This window comes from Oncorhynchus gorbuscha, linkage group LG26 (genome assembly GCF_021184085.1).
Source record: "Oncorhynchus gorbuscha isolate QuinsamMale2020 ecotype Even-year linkage group LG26, OgorEven_v1.0, whole genome shotgun sequence".
In the NCBI taxonomy this organism is placed as follows: Eukaryota; Metazoa; Chordata; class Actinopteri; order Salmoniformes; family Salmonidae; genus Oncorhynchus; species Oncorhynchus gorbuscha.
In genome coordinates, this window is record NC_060198.1 from 22,102,783 (window position 1) to 22,127,723 (window position 24,941).

At 41.3% G+C, this 24,941-nt stretch overlaps 3 protein-coding genes across 6 annotated transcripts; all 3 read left to right on the forward strand.

The window, feature by feature from the left end:
• Window positions 1-2,520: 2,520 nt before the first annotated feature.
• On the forward strand, window positions 2,521-10,244 carry LOC124015129. Its single transcript, XM_046330084.1, has 4 exons — window positions 2,521-2,710; window positions 4,201-4,670; window positions 4,831-5,229; window positions 5,919-10,244. The coding sequence occupies exons 2-4, from the start codon at window positions 4,224-4,226 to the stop codon at window positions 9,855-9,857; spliced, it is 4,785 nt and encodes a 1,594-aa protein (XP_046186040.1). The 5' UTR covers window positions 2,521-2,710; window positions 4,201-4,223; the 3' UTR covers window positions 9,858-10,244.
• A 6,686-nt stretch (window positions 10,245-16,930) lies between these two features.
• On the forward strand, window positions 16,931-21,610 carry LOC124016130 (SUMO-conjugating enzyme UBC9-like). 2 transcript variants are annotated; one of them, XM_046331659.1, is made up of 7 exons: window positions 16,931-17,221; window positions 18,889-18,974; window positions 19,073-19,156; window positions 19,401-19,473; window positions 20,237-20,346; window positions 20,584-20,663; window positions 20,862-21,610. In XM_046331659.1, exons 2-7 carry the CDS (start codon window positions 18,909-18,911, stop codon window positions 20,923-20,925), a joined length of 477 nt encoding a protein of 158 aa, XP_046187615.1. In that variant the 5' UTR covers window positions 16,931-17,221; window positions 18,889-18,908; the 3' UTR covers window positions 20,926-21,610. The 2 variants fall into 2 exon arrangements, with proteins under 2 accessions (XP_046187615.1, XP_046187616.1); XM_046331660.1 differs by having other exon boundaries at window positions 16,962-16,987.
• Window positions 21,611-21,876: 266 nt separating this feature from the next.
• Window positions 21,877-24,358, forward strand: LOC124016545 (testis-expressed protein 33). 3 transcript variants are annotated; one of them, XM_046332133.1, is made up of 5 exons: window positions 21,877-22,017; window positions 22,769-22,824; window positions 22,947-23,079; window positions 23,194-23,304; window positions 23,583-24,358. In XM_046332133.1, the coding sequence occupies exons 2-5, from the start codon at window positions 22,777-22,779 to the stop codon at window positions 23,660-23,662; spliced, it is 372 nt and encodes a 123-aa protein (XP_046188089.1). In that variant the 5' UTR covers window positions 21,877-22,017; window positions 22,769-22,776; the 3' UTR covers window positions 23,663-24,358. The 3 variants fall into 3 exon arrangements, with proteins under 3 accessions (XP_046188089.1, XP_046188088.1, XP_046188090.1); XM_046332132.1 differs by having other exon boundaries at window positions 21,890-22,233; XM_046332134.1 differs by having other exon boundaries at window positions 21,904-22,171.
• The last annotated feature ends 583 nt before the right edge of the window (window positions 24,359-24,941 follow it).

Below are 24,941 nucleotides of genomic sequence, written 5' to 3' on the forward strand. Positions count from 1 at the left end.
CAATCTTATTTAGCCTACAAGCCCACACATTTCTATGATGGAATAAAGCATTTTTAGAAAGAAGTCGTATAAGAAACATATGTGAATAAGATCATAAGCCAAAGTAATATTAGGACTAAATGAGTAGACCAGAGTAGGTTAGAAGAGAGTGGAGTATTACTTTATTGTTGAGGAATTGTTTTATCACCTGTAGCATTATCACTGATTACAAGGACATGACTAGGATAAATGTAACACGTATAATAAAATACTCATATTAATATGTATTGGTCAATTTGTGAGCTGCTAAGATATGGCACAATCCCTCTGGCACCAGAGATGGGTAGATTCAACAAGTCCCCAAAGAAGAAAAATGTGTGTATTATGTGATCTTGGGTTAATAGAAAGTGAAGCCCATTTTGTGTTTAATTGCCCTCTGTATGATGATTTGAGACATGTTCTATTTGGTAAAATTGTTGGCGCTCACTCATGAAGTGTTTGACTACAGGATGAACACAGGCTGAAGTTCTTTTTCACAAATTGCACAATTTATTTTCCTGGGGTAGAGAAGGAGAATTGTATTGTTTGTGTAGAGAGACAAGGTGAAAACTGTACTTTGTTATGATTGCTAATTATGCATTTAAGTGTTAATTGCATTCCATTTGTTTAATGTAACATTTTGTTTTGTGTTTTGTACACACATAGGTGACACTTGATATCTTGTCTTATATGCCTATACGGGCTAGGCACCATGTTGCTGGTGGTTTCAAGTTTTATTTGTCAAATGCCTAAGTACACTGAAATGCTTAACTTGCCCTTGCCCTCCCCAACAGTGCAGAATTCAATATCAAATAATATAACTAATAACAAAATATAAAAATGTTGTTATCATTAATATCTACATTCTTATTGTTGTGTAATTGAAGAAACATCTACTTAGGAATTACACATAACTAATCAAAGTTGTTTCTGAGATTGGGGAACCAAATGCCATTAAGTGCTGAAATCTCACAACTAGCTTACCTAAGCAGCTCGCAAACAATCACATACTGTTTGTCCCCATTAAGAATGTCTGAGTACTTTGTCTGCTAAATTACCCTTAGTGAAAATGAGGCACAATAATCTGCATTTTCAGCAATCTTATCCAAAGGCTTACAATTAATTATATTCTCTCAAAAATCATAATCTTAAACAAACAGAAACAATGCCCCACGTTTTGGCTAGGTGCCTTTGTGATGAGCACAACTCCAAATAGAAAGACTGACAAAAGGAGTAATGTTGAATACTATATGTCTAAAGTTAAAAAAGGTTTAAAAAATGGCTAAGAATTGTATTTGATTTACAATAAAAATGTACAGCACAGTTCTGTCTAAGGTGTGTCTGTCTAAGGCTGGTGAGGCCTACTTCGGTCAGGGAGTCTCAGGCAACTGTGGTCAGAGGTCAGGGGGGTTTCGGGCACCTGATTTCAGGGGGTTTCGGGTAGTTGTGGTCGGTGAGTTTTGTGAAAAGCACCAGTTTTGAAAGTGAAACTACATTGACTAGACCCATATGTTAAGAACAGTTTCCACTAAGGGAGGAAAGGGAAACAAGGCATGGGTTTTACTATGTACACAATAAGAAAAATCATGCACCAGAGTATAAATATAGGTGTGAAACCTCAGGAGGCTCATCACACATCTTTGACACTTTGACTGGAGGTATGGACATTTTTTGGCAATTTGCTAATTTACTGAAATAGGGATTTTTATTTAACTAGTCAAGTCAATTAAGAACAAATTTTTACTTACAATGAAAGCCTACCCTGGCCAAACCCTAACGACGTCAATTGTGTGCCGCCCAATGGGACTCCCAATCACGGTCGGTTGTGGAACAGCCTGGAATCAAACCAGGGTCTGTAGTGACGCCTCTAGCACTGAGATGCAGTGCCTTAGACCGCTGCGCCAGTCCAAGGGAACCCTGAGCTATTCCAATATTTCAGAACTGGATACTATTGATCATAATCAAGAATACCAAGGAAATACTTGTATAGTTACGTCACATGATTGAATGTATGGTGGTCTGTATTAAAAAATAAACCACAGATTTTTTCCCCTATGGCAATCAGGATGATGTTTGTGAGTCAGATAATGTTAGTCTACCTAACTGAACTTCACAAGGAACCAAGTCACTGGCAGCAGTGATATTTGTAAAAGTGTTTTCGAATATGGTCTAAATTGTGTTAAATCGTTAAGCCTATTGTAACTGGAGCCATAAGCCATTGCGAGAGACAGTCATTACTAATTCAGCCTCATGCCTCTAATTCTACTGTAGTTACAAATCTAATTATGGAGACCAGGAGTCATGTACCAGGAGAAATTTTCAAAACCAGTTAGTGCGTGTAATGTTCAGTCACATGGGTTAAAAGGTCATGTGGAAAACTGTCTGTCAATGACTGTTTGGGTGAAATATAGCATAGAGCGTGAAACTAATTATGCACCTGAAAAACCTTTAAAATGAGATCCAATGTTCGTTGAACATTGACATTGGCCATTCGGGAGAGTATTTGCAGTGAGAGGCTGCCTCAGATTCACCCAGTGTCTATTGAGAGACAGGAAATGTAATTCCTTAATTGGAATCACTAGGTACATATTATAGCCAACCCTTGTTTGTGTGGTACAACAAAACTTGCTGTTCACTGACTATCGCTGCATCTTACGGAGCGGGCATATCTTGAAGTGTATTCGGTATTGAGGTAAACTAGTTTCTACTTTTATAAATGACATTTTATGAGCTTATACACATACAAACAATGGCTGTAGGAATATCACAACTTTATCTACATATGTGTAGCCTAAATACAGAGTGTAATATAAGAGCCATGTATCTGTGAATGCTTGTGTTGTTGATCATAGTGGTATTTTGTGTACCTACAATTTGCATTATTTTTCACTTATAAAGCTGAGCCAGATGTGTATGCTGGTCTATCTTGAAATGCATGTTTTAATGTTAGTCACGCTTGAATGAGTCATAGTGGTATGATACATTATTTAGTAGAGGGCAGCCTCCTTGCTAATACTGTTGAGAGGTGTATGGACTTCAGGACATACCCCTGATAATGTATGTCAACTTAAATGATTTACTCTCCTATTTATAGTCTAAATCATTGTAATTGGTCTTAGCAACTTTGATGACAAAAAGTTGCCTTAGGCAGATGGAAAATGTTTTTAATATAATAGCTGTGTTGTTATTTTACATATATTTTAGGCATGCAAAATATAATAGCATTGGTTGTCACAATCACATTTGAGGAACTTACACATTGTAACCCTTACACACAGCATATTTTGGTTGTGTTGCGGTTGTGTTGCCCTGAGATTGTTGAGAGCTCTTCTCTTGAAGAGAGCTGCTACCACATTCAAAAGTGAATTGTAAACATTTAATTTCCAAAGTACAAGAGAGAAAATTCAAAATAAACAAAAATGTATTCTGTGACATGATTTTGACATCTATTAAGCTGGTTTAGTTTGCTGATAACTGGTTTTAATGAAACTCAATTTTTACAAAAGTGACACAACTGTGTTATTAGTTTATTTTTATGGTAAATATTACAATATGGTACTTAAATCCTACAGTTTAATCCTAAAGTTTATTTCAGAGCGTATATATTACCTATACCGTTTACATGAAACCTATCGATTGTAACTTAATTTAGTTATAATAATTAGTAACTTCCTGGTAATCACAAGGTCAGAGGCATAGCTGAATCGGCCTTAGAAGAATGAAAAAAAGGCAGCATTGTAAAGAGAGACTGACTAGGCGAATCAGCATGAATCTAATTACCGCAACAGGGTCATGCAGCATGAGACATATTCCCATGACAACTGGCAATACACACACTATGCTATTCTTATTATTAAGGGATGAGGGTAATGTAGAGCAGCCACTCTCACACACAGTGTGATAAAGGAGAAGTCACAATGTGTCTTCGAAGGACACATTGACCTTACAGGAGGTATTGTATTTACCCCACCCAATTAATCCATAAACAGTCCTCTGTGTATCTCATGAGCTCTTCTCCTAGATAATATGAATAGCCTGATTGAATCCATCCTTTACTACTCATACAGGTTAATATGTCACATTTTTGCATACTATGGTTGAGAGGGAATATTGGGGCAAATTTCCTGAGTGTCTTTACAGTAACTCAATTTATTGTGCATCCTCGCTCTCTCATTACATTAGGTTCCCCCTATCAACAGGACAGGATGGCACTTCTCGATTACCCTATTCCAGAGCTAGATGTCACCTTACAAGAGGCAAGCCGTGTGCTCCAGCTCACCCTGAGCCCCGAGCTCTACCCTCAATTCAAAAACACCCTTAGTCAACAGAGGGAGGTCCTGCAGGAGGCCCAAAACTGCTTGGCGGCTGCCGCCTCTGGCCGAGAGAACTGGGTGACAGAGCAATTCAAGAGCCGGCTGCTCTCATGCACCGACCCACTGCCCACCTCGACAGCCATCCCCGCTGTCCTGTCCCCCTCCAGAGCCAAGAAGGAGTGTGCCCAACTTGAGAGGGCTGCCACTCTGCTGTGGGCTGTAGCCAAGATGTATAGTGAGCCTTCGCTGGTAGAGGGAGAGGGGCAAACTGAGCGCACACAGCAATCAGAGGTGTTTGCTGCCAGCCGCATTCCTGGGAAGACCCAAGATGAGATTAAAGTAAGCTTTGGGGGAAAAAATAGAGTACTTTGACTCAATGTTGTTTTGTGTTTTCATACACAATCTTTGATTATAATGATAACAGTTCATCATACTCCCTTGTCTTATTTTCATCTAATGTGATTATCTCCTACTTCTTAATGTGCTATTTGTATTACAGGTATACCCAGACTGCCTCCATGCCATCGTAATCTGTGCTGGAGAGGTATTTTCAGTCAACATACTGCAGCGTCTCAGCCCAGGTGGTCCTATGTCCCCTTTACCGTTCCCTGACATCTACAGCCAAGTGGCTCATGTGATGAGCCAACATAGAGCTGCCAAGAACAATGAGCCCTCTGCCATCTGCGGCCTCTCTGCCCTGCAGCGGCAAGCCTGGAGTGCAGTGAGGGAGGAGATCCTTAGAGCAGGTGGGGAAGCGGCCGCCTCACTGGGGTTGATGGAGAGTGCTGTGGTGGCTCTCTCCCTGGAAGACTGCAATCCACCAGCTGATCTGGCAGACACCCTCAACGCTGTCAGACTGGGAGGAGGAGATGGGCCCTGTCTGAGATACTATGACAAGGTACAGTATGGAATGTTTGTGGTACTGTAATTGTGGATGACAACTACTACAATACAGTGTCACGTCTGTTTCCGCTCCCCCTCTCTGGCTGCTCATAATTACACACACCTGTCACCATCGTTATGTGCATCTGCGCTTCATCGGACTCACCAGGACTCCATCACATTATTAATTACCTCCCCTCTATCTATAATTTCCTCTGTTTCTTTCCAGAATCAGTATTAATGTTGTTATGTGTGCCTTGTCCAGACGCTGTTCGTGTTTTGTTTCCTGTCTGTTTATTCATTAAGTATTCGCTCCCTGTACTTGCTTCTTGTCTCCCAGCGTCTGTCCTTACAATACAGTACAGTACAGTGGTGTTGTAGTGAATCAACTGGATTCATCGGGTTACCGGATGAGGATATGGTCTTAAATTATGCATCTCATTTAAAACCTGGAACATGATTTTATGTGTTGACAAAAATATACGCTAGATAATGGAGTTAAATCATTTTTTCTATATTGAATCAAATTGTAAGTGGATCTTTACTGCACATCAGCCATACATAATTGCACCCAACAAACTTCAGTTTATTAACTCACTGACACAAGACATGAAAACATCGGTTCCTCTTTAGCTCAACATCACAAACAAACATCACAAGTATCACAAGTAACATAAAAACGATTTTTCTACACTTTTTCTACAGGTGGTGAACCTGGTGGTATTCAAAAACAGCACAGCAGGGATGGTGTTTGAGCACAGTGCACTGGATGGAATGGTGGCTGGGTTAGTGGCTGAGACTGTGTGGTATCTCTCTGAGTCTCTTAATGTGGACCTAGTCCAGGCCAACACAGAAAGCAATGGGTCAGCCTATCTTAACAAGGCTGATTCCTCCTCCCCAAGACCCCTAGCATTCCCACTAAAGGGTATAACTAAAACAGAGCCCCCAAAGTCCTCCCCTAAAGCAATTCATCCCATAATCACATTTGAGGTTCCCTCTTACCCAGATGTCTTTGCTACCCTCCGGGGTCACAGGGGCCTGTACGATGCCTGGATCAACTTTTCCTTGCAGCTCTCCCTAAGGCAGACTCTTGGGGAATCTGCTGCCAGCCACATTCTTGTAACCCCTACCCATATGCGTCACTACAAGCACGGCCGCTGCGATCCGACATACTCCCTCACCATGCAATCCTGCCAGCTCATTAGTGCTTTAGAATCCTGCATCGGACCAGATAACAATCCTCGATACACGAACGAACTGCTCCGTCTGTTCCATGTGGCTTTCCTGGAGCACAAGAACCTGATTAAAGCCACTAAAAGTGGACATGGTGTGGGCCCTCACCTCGCAGCCCTACGCTGGTCCATGTCTCCAGACAACCCTCTCAAGAAGTTTCTTGACCCCTTTGGGTGCCCCTCCGTTTATCTTACTGGCAAGGATTCGATGGAGGGAGTGGAGCTTGCTGTAGGGAATGTGTACGCTAAAGACCAACTGGCTGTAACCTACCTGGGGAGGAGAGACCGGGTCCGTATGGTGCTCAATGGGAAAGGCACCTTTGCCACAGTGTTGGAGAAGCTTCAAGATAGCCTGAAAGTAAATCTGAAGCTGGTGATGCTTCTCGCTGTCAGATATGCCGTAGCCGGGCAAATGGGAGCAATGGAGTGTCTGCTGCAAGAAGGACAGGTAGGAAGAAGGAATGGATCAACCCAAGGGGAAATTCACAAAAGTATTTATCCAGCAGGCCAAAAACAAGGCAAGACAATGTCCAAGTCAACACTTCCCTCTGACTCTGCCTCCAACATGAGTCCAGACTTTACTCTGGTGATCCATGGTGGAGCTGGGGAGGAGATGATGCTAAATACAAAGGTGGTAGAGGTAATTGAATTTGCTCTGCAGACAGCCCTGACCCTCGGAGCACAAGTGCTACAACAAGGAGGCAGTAGTCTTGATGCAGTGCAGCGGAGTGTGCAAGCTCTTGAGGACTGCTTTCTGTTCAACGCCGGGAAGGGATCGGTTTTCAACAAAGATGGGAAAAATGAGATGGAGGCGACCATAGTAGATGGAAATGGGATGAACTCTGGGTCGGTGGCTTGTGTGCAGAGTGTGAAGAACCCAGTGAAAGCAGCAAGACAGGTCATGGAGAAGAGTGCACACTCACTCTTAGTAGGGGAAGGTGCAGAAGAGTTTTTGCAAAGCTTAGAAGAGAGTGAGAAGCCTATGAGGGCGGAGTACTTCCAAACTGATATCCGTCGCAGAGAACTGATAGCAAAACTCAGTGCTGGCAATGCCTCCAAGAACAACCATCCACAGACAGTGGGAGCTGTTGCTTTGGATCGGTGGTGTAGGTTAGCTGCTGCAACGTCCACTGGTGGGTTGGTGGGAAAATGGAAGGGTCGAGTTGGGGACACAGCAGTAGTGGGAGCAGGTATATTTGCTGATGACAAGCTTGCAGTAACCTGCTCTGGTGATGGAGATGTGTTTCTAAGGCACACAGTTGCTCAAAAAGTAGCCAGTCTCTACCATCATAAAGGCTACAGCCTTCGGGCAGCATGTCGAGAAGTCATGTCTGAAAACTTGAAGGGCAGCTGTGCTGGAATCATTGCTGTAGACGCCAAAGGCGATGCTGTTATTGAAACCAATGCTGGGTTGTTGTTTGTAGCATCCATGGTTGGTGGCATTGAACGTGTTGAAGTCCTAAGACCCATGAAGAGTTATTCCAATGTGATCTGGGAGACTGACAAACTAGTTGCTCACCTACACTCAAACCCTTGGACACCAGGTGCCACCATCCTTACCCAAAAGACTCTGAGTGGACCGAGCAGCATCTTTCAGTTGGCTGTACCAGATTTCTTAGAACTGTTGCAAGGAGCACGGGCTGTTTCAAACCTGCTATGCGAACGACTTGGGGTACAGCGTTGCGCCCTAGTATTTAACCCACATCCCGAGACCCCGGCCCATATCCGAGTGCTACCACTTCATGGCCTGGAAACCAACTGGTGCCCCCATCTGACCGGGGAGGAGGACTTTCAGCCCTGTGACCCAGGTTACTGCAGCTCAAAGAGTGGCCCACGCTGGGAAGACGCAGATCTGGACCGGGTTCAGGCCAAGATTCGAGACAAGCTGCCAACGCCTAACGCACCATTGTGTTATGATTTCTTAGGAAATCCCTCCCACAATGGACTGTTCTGCCGTATCGTCCGTGGGGAGGAGCAACAGTGGCGGGTGTGGGAGGACAGTGATCATGTGGCTTTCCTCACTCCCTACCCTAATACACCTGGACTCACAGTTCTAGTGCCACGTAAACCACTGACAAGCAACATTTTCTGTCTGGAAGAGACTGATTACACATCACTGATCCTGGCCACTCGTAAAGTAGCTGGGCTGCTGGAGGAAGGAATGCATGCTCGAGGTGTTGCACTCATCTTTGAGGGCTTTGAGATTGATTATGCCCATGTCAAGCTGATACCTCTGGTTCCTCCACGTGCTGACAAGCCTGCTGAGGTGTTCCCAGAGTACTTCCAAAGCTACCCCGGGTATGTCTCATCTGCCGATGGCCCTCCCGCCAGCCCTGAATCTCTAAAAGAAATCCACATCAAAATCACACACTGCAGGCCTCCTCGTTCCTGGGAGGACCCACAGAGCCACTCCATGTTAGCCATCAAGAGCCAGTGGTACCGCAATCTCTTTCAAATTCAAAATACCCTCTTCCACAGCACAGTGGAGTACTTCAACAACACCTGTCAGTACGCGTACGCCCTGACTCCTCTCACCACTGACACAATCTCCTCACCGATGGGCCTGGGATCAGACTCCGAGCCCGTTTACGTCAACTTGCTGGGGCAGGATGTGTACTTGGCTGACTCCATGCAATTTGTGCTGGAGTATTTCTTGCGATTCCAAGAGAACTTGCCGGGGGCATACTATATATCGCCAAGTTTTCGGGGAGAAGATCCAGATGCCACGCATCTTAACCAGTTCTACCATGTTGAGTGTGAGCTCCTGGGTGACATGGATACTGCCATGCACATAGCTGAGGGATACTTGGCTCATCTCACCAATGCGATGCTGAAAAAACACTCCAACGTCATCCTGAACTCTGCTGGAACCCTTTCACATGTACAGGACTTACTGGAGAAGTTGGAAGGAGGAGCCGCTCTCCCAAGAGTCACTCTGGACAAGGCCATCCCTATGATGCCCTCCCCAGACTGCTTGGAGTGGGTACAGGACGACCAGCCCCAGTTTGGCAGGAAGTTAACCCGCAAAGGAGAAAGGGTTTTGATTGAGAAGTACGGAGGCGCTGTTTGGCTGACAGAGATGGACCACCTGGGAGTGGCTTTCTATCAAGCTTATGTTGAGGGCTCTGGCAGACGCAAGGCAAAAGCATCGGACCTCCTCTTGGGATTGGGAGAGACTCTGGGTCTTGGGGAGCGTCACCCCAACCCCGAGATGGTGCAAGAAGCCCTGAGACATCACGCTGTCCCAGAGGAATCCTACAAGTGGTACATCAACATGCGGCAGGTCATTCCTTTACTCACCAGTGGGTGGGGCATGGGCACAGAGCGCTATTTGTGTTGGCTTCTTCAGCATAATGACATCAGAGACATACATATTATACCCCGTTTGAAGGCTAGGAAATACATGCCTTGAAATATCCCTAAACCATTAGTTACTCAAAGACTGATGAAAAAGTTCCCCTAACTGTCAGCTCTTTCATTGAACGTCCTAAGGGATGCATAGAAAGCGAGACAACATATCTATAAAACTCTGAAAGTATACTATAACACTAGGAACAAGAGATGAGTTGCAGTTATGAGAGAGCAGTGATTGTGTGTTGAAAATGTGCTGATTGTGTAGATGAGGAAGGGCAACAAATAGGAGGTATTTCCTATCATATACCTTTGTATATTTTCATATACAGGACCAGTCAAAAGTTTGGACACACCAACTCATTCAACGGTTTTTCTTTATTTTTACTACTTTCGACATTGTAGAATAATAGTGAAGACATTAAAAATCTGAAATAACACATATGGAATCTTGTAGTAACCAAAAGTGTTAAACAAATCCAAATATAATATATATTTGAGATTCTTCAAAGTAGCCACCCTTTGCCTTGAAATATATTTTTAAAGGACACCAATAAGAAGAAGAGACTTGCTTGGGCCAAGAAACACGAGCAATGGACATTAGATCGGTGGAAATATGTCCTTGGTCTGAGTCCAAATTATAGATTTTTGGTTCCAATCACCGTGTCTTTGTGAGACACATAGTTGGTGAACGGATGATCTCTGCATGTGTGGTTCCCATCAAGAAGCATAGATGAGGTGTGAGGGTGCTTTGCTGGTAGCACTGTCTGTGATGTATTTAGAAAGGCACACTTAACCAGCATGGCTATCACAGCATTATGCAGCGATACACCATGCCATCTGGTTTGCGCTTCGTGGGACGATAATTTGTTTTCAACAGGACAATGACCCAACCAGGCTGTGTAAGGGCTATTTGAGCAAGAAGGAGAGTGATGGAATGCTGCATCAGATGACCTGGCCTCAACAATGGTTTGGGATCAGTTGGACTGCAGAGTGAAGGAAAAGCAGCCAACAAGTGCTCAGCACATGTGGGAACTCCTTCAAGAATGTTTAGTAAAGCATTCCAGGTGAAGTTGGTTGAGAGAATGCCAAAAGTGTGCAACGCTGTCTTCAAGGCAAAAGGTGGCTACTTTGAAATCAAAATATATTTGGATTTGTTTAACACTTTTTTGGTTATTACATAGTTTGTCATCACCATTATTCTATGATGTAGAAAATAGTTACAAAATATCTGGTTAAATGAGAAATAACTTCGTTCAATTCACACAAAATAATTACTGTTCACAGGCATGTCAACTGTCTAAACAAGTGAGAGAAGATATTTGTTAACATAACACATCGGTCAAGGTGGACACTTCTCTGCCCTATTTAAGAAAATGGAGGTTTTGTGTATGATTATAAACATTTACATTTACATTTAAGTCATTTAGCAGACACTCTTATCCAGAGCGACTTACAAATTGGTGCATTCACCTTATGACATCCAGTGGGACAGTCACTTTACAATAGTGCATCTAAATCTTAAAGGGGGGGGGGGTGAGAGGGATTACTTATCCTATAAAAACACTTGAGAATACCATACTTGTGTGAATTTTCAAATATTGATTATTATGAGGTGAATTGTTGTTTGTTTTATATGTATGATCATTTTAACTGTTTCCTCTATTACCAAGGCGTTAATAAACACTGTCTTTGTCAGCCATCTAACAATGTCAATATCTTGTACTTTGTGGTATTTTTATCATTCAAATGACATTGTTGCTGGGTCATATTTTTTTGCCTTATTCTTACTCCTGGAACGCTTTGAGTAGAGCCTAAATAGAAAAACAGCAGTAGAAATGGTTTGTAACAAGTGGATCTCCCAAAACAATACTCTCCTAAATCTCTTCCATCACCAAGAGTCTCTCTGTGGAATGAATACTCAGGGAGAAAAAAGGTATAGATTCACACGCAGAGCGCGGCAGGTGTTTATTTTGCCATTGTAGAAGGCAGGAATCGTGGTCACAGGCAGGCAACGGTCATACACATTTAGACAAACAGGCAAATGAATCAAAACTAGGACTGAAGGCTATAACTGGTTCTCCTCAAACAAGCTAGGAAAAGGCTTAGTAGAGTCAAAATGAACAATACCTCACAAAACACAAAAACAATGAACTGAACTAAATAAGGAGCTTATGAGACAAAGTGAGTAACTAACACAGGTGAAATCAATGAACAAAAATGAAAGACAGGGTTATGTTCAAAAACACAAAGAAACAGGGCTATGTTCCAGAACACAACAAAACAGAACACAAGGTTGACTAAGAAAATAAATGCAGAACCTTAAACTTTGAGGCAAAATATTTTTGCCTGAAATTCCACAAGATCACAAGCGAAGCAACAACTTCACAACAACACAGAAGTTTCTCGTGACACCCGAGAAACACAGAGAGAGTAGTCTTGCACTTTTGAAAGACTGTGTGCAGGTTTGTAGACTTAATTAACTTAAACACTGAGATAACATTTAAGTTAATTGCTAATCAAAGGGTTAGTCGAGGTAAAGGCCTCGGAAATCAGCAAATCACTCAAATTCCTCAAGTTGTCAAATAAGCAGAAGTTGATCAAATAGCCTAGAATTGAACAAATAGAGGCAGGCCAGGGATCAGGTTTGTAATTTCCTTCAATTGTACAGTCGATGAGCAACGCAAAAGCCAGACATTGAGAATGTAATCAGAGCCCCATGACAAAGCACACGTTCCCACAGCTGAAACCATCTCTCACAGGGCAGGCAGCACAACATCACCTCTCTGCAGACTTTGATCGAGGCAGGATGGGCACAAGGAAACACACAGAGAGAACAGGACACAGTGTATCTATCTCTCACATGGGTACATCGGATGATGTCATGATCATGCTCAATGGCACATATCCAACACATTCCTGGTCTAACTGCATACTGTACAATTGAACCAGAGTTGTAGTAGGTAGTGGTGAAAAATGTACCCAATACTTGAGTAAAAGTAAGGTACCTAAACAGAAAATGACTCAAGTAAAAGCGAAAGACACCCAGAAAAATATTAATTAAGTAAGTATCAAAAGTAAAAGTTTTTTTTCTTCAAATCACTTATAATAAGCACATCAGTCAGATTTTTTACAGATTGCCAGGGGCACACTACAACACACAGACATAATTTACAAACAAAGCCTTTGTGTTTTGTGAGTCCTCCAGATCAGAGGCAGCAGGGCTGACATGCAGACGTGCTCAGTACCCTCCTGTACTCCCTGTTCACTCATGACTGCATGGCCAGGCACGACTCCAACACCATCATTAAGTTTGCCGATGATCACCGACAATGATGAGACAGCTTATAGGGAGGAGGTCAGAGACCTGGCCGTGTGGTGCCAGGACAACAACCTCTCTCTCAACGTGATCAAGACAAAGGAGATGATTGTGGACTACAGGAAAGGGAGGATCGATCATGCCCACATTCTCATCGATGGAGCTGTAGTGGAGCAGGTTGAGATCTTTAATTAAGTTCCTTGGTGTCCACATCACCAACAAACTAACATGGTCCAAGATGTGGCAAACAGGAGTCACAATGTACTCCACTACCAACCTCAGCAATTTACCATCCACGTTGTCGGTAACAGGTGGTTTTGTCTTTATTTATAGATAGCAAAAAAAAATGTAACCTTCTCCACACCCATTTTGTGGACCTCAAAACTACAATGCTTGTATTTCATTACTTGGGCCATTATGCATGAATATGAAGGCTCAGCATTTGCTGTTTGCTTGTCATACCTCAGTTTGCTAATCTTGTCAACAGTACAACAAAACCTTACAGTGAAATGCTTACTTACAAGCCCAGTCAAGTTTCTCTGGTAATCACCAGGAAAGGATCCGTTTCCATAAAATTGACTGTTCTCACCCACCTCTGGTCCTGGGCGTCTCATGGTTAAAGCTACACAACCCACAGATTGACTGGTCTTCTGGAAGGGTTACTACTTGGAGTACATTTTGCCATTCTAATTGTCTACATTCTGCCCTTTATTTTCTACATTGTAGAATAATAGTGAAGACATTAAAACTATGAATTAAAACATATAGACTCTTGTAGTAACCAAAAAAGTGTTAAAAAATCAAAATATATTTTATATTCTATTTTATAACCTATTGCCTTGATGACAGCTTTGCACACTATTGGCATTCTGTCAACCACCTTCATGAGGTAGCCACCTGGAATGCATTTCAATTAACAGGTGTGCCTTATTAAAGGTTCATTTGTAGCATTATTTTCTTTAATGCGTTTGTGCCAATCAGGTGTGTTGTGACAAGGTAGGGGTGAAGAAGATAGCCCTATTTGGTAAAAGACCAAGTCCATATTATGGCAAGAACAGCTCAAATAAGCAAAGAGAAATGACAGACCATCATTACTTTAAGACATGAAGGTCAGTCAAGTTTCTTAAAGTGCAGTCGCAAAAACCATCAAGCACTATGATGAAACTGGCTCTTATGAGGGCCACCACAAGAAAGGAAGCCCAGAGTTACCTCTGCCATAGAGGATAAGTTAATTAGAGTTACCAGCCTCAGAAATTGCAGCCCAAATAAATTATTCACAGGGTTCAAGTAACAGACACATCTCAACATCAACTGTTCAGAGGAGACTGCGTGAATCAGGCCTTCATGGTCGAATCGCTGCAAAGAAGTCACTACTAAAGGACACAATAAGAAGAAGACACTTGATTGGGCCAAGAAACACAAGCAATGGACAGTATTTCCATTTAACTAGGCAAGTCAGTTAAGAACAAGTTCTTACTTACAATGGCGGCCTTTCAAATTGCGGCCTTCCTGCAGAGACGGGGGCTGGGATTAAATATACAAATAAATTAAATAAAAAATACAGGACAAAACACACGTCACGACAAGAGAGACAACATAACACTACATAAAGAGAGACCTAAGACAACAACATAGCATGGCAGCAACACAAAATGGCAGCAGCACATCATGGTAGCAGCACAAAACAGGGTACAAACATTATTGGGCACAGACAACAGCACAAAGGGCAAGAAGATAGAGACAACAACACATCACGCAAAGCAGCTACAACTGGCAGTAAGAGTGTCCATGATTGAGTCTTTGAATGAAGAGATTGAGATAAAACTGTCCAGTTTGAGTCTTTGTTGCAGCTCGTTCGAGTCGCTAGCTGCAGCGAACTAAAAAGATAAGTGCCCCAGGGATGTGTATGCTTTGGAGACCTTTAACAGAATGTGACTGGAAAAACGGGTGTTGTATGTGGAGGATGAAGGCCTCAGGAGAGATATCAGACAGGAGGGAGTGAGGCCTAAGAGGGTTTTATAAATAATCTTGCGAGGGGTATACAGAGATTACCGGTTTACAGAAGAGTATAGAGTGCAGTGATGTGTCCTATGAGGTGTCTTTTTTAATATATAGGAATATTTCACTTTCTCTGGTCATCGGAGTAACAAAATTAATTGGTGAATGAGGCAAAAATAACGTGACTTGTGTTTCGCCATCAGCTGTAGAATGTCGCCTTTTCTCAGCAGACCGTTGCTCCCTCCTTGCAGGCCATCAGTACAGAAAAAGCCAATTGTTATGCTCACTTAGGCACTTAGTGCCTCACATGTAATACAACAAATGATGAATTACCAGTGTGATCATACTTTTAAAAAATATCAAATTTTTAAATGGTCTGATAAGAACAACATTGGCAGGGCAAATCCAGCATAGTCAATACGCAGTGATAATGTATTAGGCACTGCCTCTGGCAGTCTCTATGGGGGGTGCCACAGGGTTCAATTCTTGGGCCGACTTTCTTCTCTGTATACATCAATGATGTCGCTCTTGCTGCTGGTGAGTCTCTGATCCACCTCTACGCAGACAACACCATTCTGTATACTTCTGGCCCTTCTTTGGACACTGTGTTAACAACCCTCCAGACGAGCTTCAAAGCCATTACAACTCTCCTCTGGCCTCCAACTGCTCTTAAATACAAGTAAAACTAAATGCATGCTCTTCAACCGATCGCTGCCTGCACCTGCCCGCCCATCCAGCATCACTACTCTGGATGGTTCTGACTTAGAATATGTGGACAACTACAAATACCTAGGTGTCTTGTTAGACTGTAAACTCTCCTTCCAGCCTCATATCAAACATCTCCAATCCAAAGTTAAATCTAGAATTGGCTTCCTATTTTGCAACAAAGCATTCTTCACTCATGCTGCCAAACATACCCTCTTAAAACTGGCCATCCTACCGATGTAATTGACAAAATAGCCTCCAATACCCTACTCAATAAATTGGATGCAGTCTATCACAGTGCCATTGTTTTGTCACCAAAGCCCCATATACTACCCACCACTGCGACCTGTACGCTCTCGTTGGCTGGCCCTCGCTTCATACTCGTCGCCAAACCCACTGGCTCCAGGTCATCTACAAGACCCTGCTAGGTAAAGTCCCCCCTTATCTCAGCACGCTGGTCACCATAGCAGCACCCACCTGGGTCCTTTATTTTGCTCCTTTGCACTCCATTATTTTAATTTCTACTTTTGCACATTATTCCACTGCAAATATACCATTCCAGTGTTTTACTTGCTATATTGTATTTACTTCACCACCATGGCCTTTTTTTTGCCTTTAGCTCCCTTATCTCACCTCATTTGCTCACATTGTATATAGACTTATTTTTCTACTGTATTATTGACTGTATGTTTGTTTTACTCCATGTGTAACTCTGTGTTGTTGTATGTGTCGAACTGCTTTGCTTTATCTTGGCCAGGTCGCAATTGTAACTTGCCTACCTGGTTAAATAAAGGTTAAATAAAATAAAATATAAAATATAGCCTACTGCACAAATGTCATTGGTACAGAACTGTTTTTAATTGGTTAATTGGCTTACGTTAAAGTAATGTTGTTGTTTTTTAGTTAAAAAAAAAAAATCTGCGCTGTAGATCTCGGCTTGCATTTTGACTCAAAGTGATCTTTAATTGATAAAAAGCTTCGATATATAATATATCTCCAAAAAATAGTCAAACACCAGATGAAGCCAACACGACGCCACACCAAAGATGGCCGAAAAGAAAGACCATGAAAGGTGGCCTGCGAAGTGCCTGTAGGATATGTCGAGATAAACAAATTTAGGTCCTCTTTCTTGACTTTAGCGAGCTAACGAGCCGAATGCTATCGTTCAGGTATTCACATATGCGGTAACAGATAAGGAAATCTCTCAATCAGTTTATTTATGTCAGGGGAACTAACTTGGTCGAATTACTAGCACGAAAGTATCGTCATTACTAAGCAGCTTTAGCTAGTTTTGATAGTAAAAAAAATAGGCGACCCAGCTCATTGTTTTTAGCTAGCTAACGTTAGCTTTGACAAACACCAACAAGCGAACTCTATCTAGCCAGTATCAATTGAATTATAAGGTAAGCAACTACCAGTAACCAATGACCTGTAAACGAACTTTAATATATTATCTAATTAGGCTTACAGGTGGGTGGGTGCATGTATGTTGGTTGGCTAGTTTGATGGTTTGTTGCTAATTAGACTGCTAGCTGGGTAGCTAACCAGCTTGTTACTGGCAATATCAATAACCAGAGCCATATGTAAGGGATAATCACTAGGGGCTAACGTCATGTGTACTATGGAAAATAATGAACGTGGAATGTGTGTTGCGGAGTGGAAGTAACCTTCCACGGAGTTGCATTATTTTATAGAAACGACATAGAGCACCTAGTTGTAACCGTTTTTATACCATGGCTATAAATTAACACATTATCATTAGCTGCTAGAAATGTGTTAAACACCACTGATGTACATAACAAGTCTACTACATAGCTACAGTAGTTTCCATGGTAATCACAGATGTGTAGTTTAGCTAACCTAACCATAAGTCCTAGCTTGCTAATATGAATATCGAATTCCACAATGCCAATAATGTTTTCAATTTGACTTTTGCTTTCAAAAAGTAGCTCAAATAGCCATTTAATTCTACCATGCAATTTAGGGAAATATTGCACGCTCTAGAATACCATTCAAGCCAATCAGAAACGAGTATTCAACAACGCCATTATATAAATGTAGTTATAAACTGGGTGGTTCAAGCCCTGAATGTTGATTGGCAGAAAGACGTGATGTATCAGACTGTATACCATAGGTATGAAAAAGTACTATTTAGTGGTCTAATTACGTTGGTAACCAGTTTATAATAGCAACAAGGCACCTCGGGGGTTTGTGGTATATGACCAATGCAATATCCACGTCATTGCTATCCACAATTAATGAGGGGAAATCTTTATAGCTAGCTAGTGAAGAGGTTAATTAGCTTTCAAGTTAACTTCATGTCATAAGAATTTTTCATGAGTAATATGGCAAGTCAACATTTTACACTTAGATTTTTGTCATTTTCAGATGCTCTTATCCAGAGATTTACACAGGCAAATGGTGTTAAGTGCCTTGCTCAAGGGCAGCACGGCTCAGGGATTAGAACCAGCGACCTTTTGGTTACTGTTCCAAGGCTCTTATCCACTAGGCTACCTGCTGGGCAGGGCACTAGTTTCTTGTCCCAAATTGCAATCAGTAATGTAACTTTTGGATTACCCAGACTCAGTAATGTAATCTGATTACTTTGTTTCTTTTGGATTACGCTCCCCTTAAGAGGCATGAGAAGAAGACAAAGGATCCATCAAACACATTTGGTGTGTCATCATAGTGGTCTCTGACATGTGGTCAGACTCGTTCAGGTTGAACAAACTTGAACTGACTTGAATGTCATTAAGACAACAAAGGAGTTGTAATATATATTTTTTGCAAACATCCTTTCTGAATTTAAAAGTAATCCATAGTTTTTCAAGGTATCTGTAATCTGATTACAATATTTTTGGCTTGTAATGTAGTTGATTACAGTGAGGTTTTTTGGTAATCATTTTACATGTAACTGATTACATGTTATCAGTTATCTCTCCAACCCTCAATCCAACTATAGTATATCGTGGACATTTCTAATAAAAATGTTAGTTATCTACACATCCTTGTTCTCTCATGGTTTTGCTATCTAGCCATGTTAATTGAGTGTTTTTATGTCTTCCCACAGGACTGTGTTAATGAGTAGACATGTCTGGTATCGCTCTTAGCAGACTGTCACAGGAGCGCAAAGCATGGAGGAAAGACCACCCATTTGTGAGGAGCTACCATACAAACAGTGAAAATAAACTTGTTCTGATGAATTGCAGAAGACAAGCTTGTTCCTCAAACCTTATTCCCTCCCTCTCTCTCAGGGTTTTGTCGCTGTGCCTACCAAAAATCCTGATGGCACTATGAACCTCATGAACTGGGAATGTGCCATTCCGGGGAAAAAGGGGGTATGTCAACTTTTACTTTCTGTAGTTTTTACTCTAACAAGACCCAACAACCACTACCAGTCTGTCAGAATGAGTAAACAGATATCATAGTGTTTATATATAGTACATAAAAAAATGGCCAACACAAGTACAAATACGAACTGATGTGTTCTCATTTAAAAGTATTTTTTTTATAGTGTGTAGGCACACCCTCGTGTGCTGGAACAATTAATGGATGTAATAACTATGTTCTTCAATTCTCTAGACGCTGTGGGAGGGAGGCCAATACAAACTCCGAATGCTTTTCAAGGATGATTATCCTTCCTCGCCGCCAAAATGTGAGTAAACCTGCAACTTGTTGCTATCGACCATTCACAAGTCATCAAACCGGCATTAGGCTATAGTAACAGAGCTAGAGCCTCCATGTGGCAAGTTATTAGGAGATATCTAGGCTAATCAAGTAAGATGGAATTAAAATGACAGAACTTAAGTTAAATGAGAAGGACAGGCTACATCACCAAGAGCCAACATGTAGGCTGCTTCTTAAGTTGAAGAGGAGAATACAGAGTTATGTAGTCTCAATTAGCCAAGCTAACATTAGCTCAAGTCAGATATTACGTAATCAGATGAGATGAGCAATAACTAGCAATAAGTTAGTTTACCAGCGCGAGTCGACTTGGTTGCTATCTCTCCCCTTCCTGTTCCCTTCATCACTCACTCACACCGCATGGCCCCTCGCCTCTGCCTGCTTGAGCTGCTACTCTCATACTGTATATACAGTCATTGATTACAGCTCCAGTTAATAAAGTAGCGTAAATTGTTACAGCATTGTTGCATTAGGTATTTCTATAATATTTATTTAATCCCCTATATGAGGATGATCAGGGCCTATAATTGGTCGTTTTGTGATTGCTGCACTTTGATTTTAATTTTGTGAAAAACAGAACAATTAAGGATTTTTTCTTAACTTTAACAATCTCAAATTAATTTTGACATTTTAACACCCCTGATGTGCAGTGTTTTGTTCCTAGTCATTTTTGATATCGATGGTAAGGAAGTTGACAGAAATGCTTGTTAATCATCTCTTCTATGTCCTCTCAGGCAAGTTTGAGCCACCCATTTTCCACCCCAATGTCTACCCATCTGGCACGGTGTGTCTTTCCATCCTGGAGGAGGAGAAGGACTGGAGGCCAGCCATCACCATAAAACAGGCACACACACTCTCACACACACACACACACACACACACAAAAAGAATGGGAGAGGCATCAGTTCTTTCACCAGTTTGGAGGAATGCACGACATTGGCTCAACGGGTATCAAATTACTGTATTTTTTTTATGTGGATCAAAGCATGGTACTCTCTGGTCAAGTGATTGTCTTTTGAGCTGCATTGTTTTGTATTTCAATCCATTCTAAAAGCTTACTTCATCTGTTTTGTGTTCACAGATCCTGTTGGGTATCCAAGAGCTTCTCAATGAACCCAACATCCAAGACCCAGCACAAGCAGAGGCCTACACAATTTACTGGTGAGTTTCAGTTGAGAGATACTTTTAAAAATATTTTAGAATGTTCTACTGTATAATTGATACAGTTAAAGGGGCTCTTAGTGTGCTTTAAGACACTTCAAACATACACAATCTCACTTCGTTAAACTGAAAATAATAGCCTTGTTGGCTGATACTCAATTTCATAATGGACTAATCTCCCTTTGTTGTCTCTTTTAGTCAGAACAGAATGGACTATGAGAAGAGAGTGAGGGCGCAGGCCAAGAAGTTTGCCCCCACATAAAGCTCAGCTGAACATCTGCCTGAGAAGCCTGATACAACACCTGGGTACTGAACAGCAAGCAGCACTTAGAGGACCAATCCAATGATCAATCTACAATTTGATATGTTCTTCTTTACATGAGAAAAGTGTCATGTAGCCTACATGAGAGCCATTTTAAAACAAAACAAAAAAATCATTTGTCCACAATTTTTGTTGTTGCCATTTTCACTTCTAAAACACTTTCTTATAATTTAGTAAGATTCCATTTGGATTTGTGATCTATAAATCAGGAAGCTATTTTGCCTTCTATTTAGTTTTATCAAATATTCATAAGGTTTAATAACAAATAATTTCAAATTGCAGTGTCTGATACATCATTTTGTAACTGAATCTGTACTTAAATAAATTACCCCCGTAAGTTAAGTGAGCCTTATTTTTCTGTATGTCTGGTCACATTGATTTTAATTGTAGATTTTTATTGGGATGCCCCTTTAATAAGATGGATGTCAGAGCTGAGTGTGCTGCATAGAGAGCTGAAGAGGTTTACCTCCAAAGACTTGAGTGTATGTATATAATATAAATATATAGGTCCATATGGATCTTATGTTCTTTTCTATTGTTTTAGCAAGTTGATATATGTCTGTGGTATTAAAAGTAATAAACACAATGTAAGAATTGTGAAATAAAGTTAATTGAATGGAAAATACTAAAGGTGTCCCTTGTTCCTTTTACTTTCTTTGCTGATAGTTGAATTTGTTATTGTCTGTGTGGTAAATGTACAGGGTATGAGTATTTAGTAGGGGAGGTTTTATTTGACCTTTTATGAGGGATTGTGGTTTAAACTTCCTGTGGTGGTGTTATATTTGATAACTGAGTGACCTTTAGCTCTTGAGTATGGAGTTCAAATGTCAGGTAATGCGCTCTAAGCTGTATCGGAGCCCCCTTCACGTGACTACGTTCTAAGGATAATTAGAACATTATCCAGATAACGTGTTACTCTTCACCCTGATTGGACGATGCGTGGGGTTCAGAAAAATCGAATTTATTGAGTTAAGGTTAGCCGCAGGATCGCAAAACTACACAGTGACTGAGGCTCTGAATCGAAGCAGAGATGCAAGTATATTTAGGCTGTACTTTTCCCAAAATATAATTTCGCACTTACAGACATTCTATGCAATGCGCCTGACATGTGATAATTAAACGTGCCAACGATGGTTATTGTAGCCCACCTGACCCAGCTACAACGAATTCATACCAGGAAAATAAGGTTGTCACATTTTTCTGGTTTGGTTCAGCTTGAGTTTTGGTTTAGGCTATATCCCAATGAGGGTAAGAATACATTTGAAAAATAAGATGAAATTTGAACGCTAATGCGGACACTTGTGTAAAATAATAAATAGTCCTAGACCTTCAGCGTCCCAGTGTTCTGTAAATGGACGATTTTGAAAGTAGACGCACTTGTCAACTGCAAAAGTAATCTTATTCGCGGGAGGGCAGCACAGTATAATTCTCTGTTGGGTTCACACTAACCTTTTCAGTGCCTAATAGTCCCATTGAAAGCCAATACTCTGCCAAACAGTTACTATACGTCGACGTCGAGAAAAGTGTATTATCTCTATTTAAGCATTAGTATATGTTGATTTGTTTATGGCTCATGGTTGCCCAAATGTTTGTGCATCAATATATGTTTTATGAAGCAGCTTATAATGCTGCATCTTTTGATGAAACACTGGGCAGTGAATGTTGACATGGGAAACCTACAGGACTGTACCAACAACAAGAATACTTGTGGTCAGGCAGTGCATTCTTTAGTTCTGTTCTCTGCTTACATGACCAAGAATCCTCGACACCTCTTGTTTGTTAGTCAAGGCAATGACCTCCACTGGCCAGCCGGAGACAACAGTTGGAGACAAGCCGCAGGTCAGTAGCTTTGGAGAGGGATGGTATAATTCAGTTTCTATCCCAAAACTTGGTATTCCACCATAACCTATGCACACTACAGAGCTCTGAATGATGTTTTTGCAACTGTGTGTGTGTTGGAGGTGAGAGTTTTAGCATGCCCGGAGGTTCCTCTTCTCGTGCTGCCTCACTATACTGACAAAGGGTCAGCCTTCGTCCCTCCCCATTGCTCCTACCACAGCCTGGGACACTGTCTGCGCACCAACATCTTTCCAGGTCAGTGTTGCAAAGTGAATTATGAGCACATATACAGTCAAGGATTACGGTTCCTCTGTCTAATGCTCATGTTCTTTTCTTTTCCTGTCCATGTTTCTATTCTATTCTTCCCAGGAGCTCTTCCGGTGTGGATGTCCCTGATAAAAGACTCCTACATCGGTCACCCCTTGCTCGCCCCCCCTATAGACGCCCAGCGTTGGTACGGCCGCAGGACTGATGACAGTGGTGGGTGACCTGCTGCTAATGCCACTTATTGCTATATCAGCAACTATTACTACCACTACTACTACCACCACTCCTAGTAGTACTATGAATACAAATAGTGCTACAGTATTCATAATATGCTTTGATAATAAGCTAGATAATAAGCTAATAGGCTAATAATAAACACCACTCATTTGATTACTACTGCCAATGATATGACAAATAGCTCTATCCTTGCTACATCCACTTATACTCAAACCCCATTTTCATTCTTCCTCCTTTTATTTGTTATTTCATAGTGAAATGGACAGAAAGAAACATTGTGAACCAGAAGTTGAACAAGGCGCTAAAGGCAATGGAGAACAAGTGGTCTAAATGAGGCCAGGGTGCAGTGGCCATTTCACACCCTCACCGCAGCGCCCATGCACCCTCCACATTATTCACATATCTTTTTACTCATATATCTACATGCAAGCCTTTACAAACCCTTTCTGGTATGTTCCGTCTCACATTCACACACAATGCACAAGCATACACACACGCACAAGCATACACACACAAACATTGTCACAAACTCTCAAAACTACAAAAGCAACCCATCTCCTGACCTCTAAACACATTCCAACACATTTGTATGTAGACACAAGTTCATGATCTCTCTTTTACCGCAATAAAAGTAGAACAGCATCCCTCAACTTGAACCTGATGTTCTGTGTATTGTAGAACTCACTTCTGAGGGGATTCATAGTGTCATCAAAAAATCTACTCATAGTACTGAAACCCACTGAATGTGATTGTCAAATTTACCAACAAAAGAATATGACATAAACCACAATTAGGTGGTTACCACATCAACCAAGGTTTTGTTTAAGGTTGGAAAGTTGTAGTAGCGGCTTTGTAGTATTCTTGAAGTACATTTGGAAGTAATATTGAAGTACATTTTTACTTAATCTGTGCTCAAGTCTCAAATGTACATGCAAGTAGCTATAATCCACCTGACCATATTATCAATGAAGTTGCTTAAATGACAAGAATAAGAAACTGATGGAATGAACAAAACAGGAAAAAATTAAAAAGCTCAAAAGATGATAATGGTTGCAGGGGATTTTTGTCTCGGCTGTCTTTTTACAGTGAACAAGTAGCAGACTAATGCAAAGTGGCAGCATCACTAACGTGGTTTCAACAACAAAGAACACCGAAACTGTCTTTTTGTCACAACCATATCTCTATATTTGTTGTGTTCAGTCTAGAGACTATAGAGATGATTCATACTGGGGCTTTAGAGGATAAACGTTTTTTTTTAATACTGACTCACCTCACTCACTCAACAACAGTAAATAAGCTGTCATACCGAGCCCAGTGGAAGGAATCCTGAGATGTCAGTAATTGTCAGTAATACATCTCAACAGATCATGTTCCCATTTCTGCTTCTGACATTTAGTGGGGGGGGGGGGGGGGTTGTGCGTCATGTTACTCTTACATATTTCTTGACTGTGGTGTCAAATTAGGGAAATTAGCTTTTGATGAACTGTATATCTATTATAATTAAATTATAATTCATATTTTTTATTAATCTAAATGCAATATCTGGCAAGGTTGCTGGTTCAAAACCACTCTACAATCTTTACAATATATTTTTTTAAAGTACACTACATGAC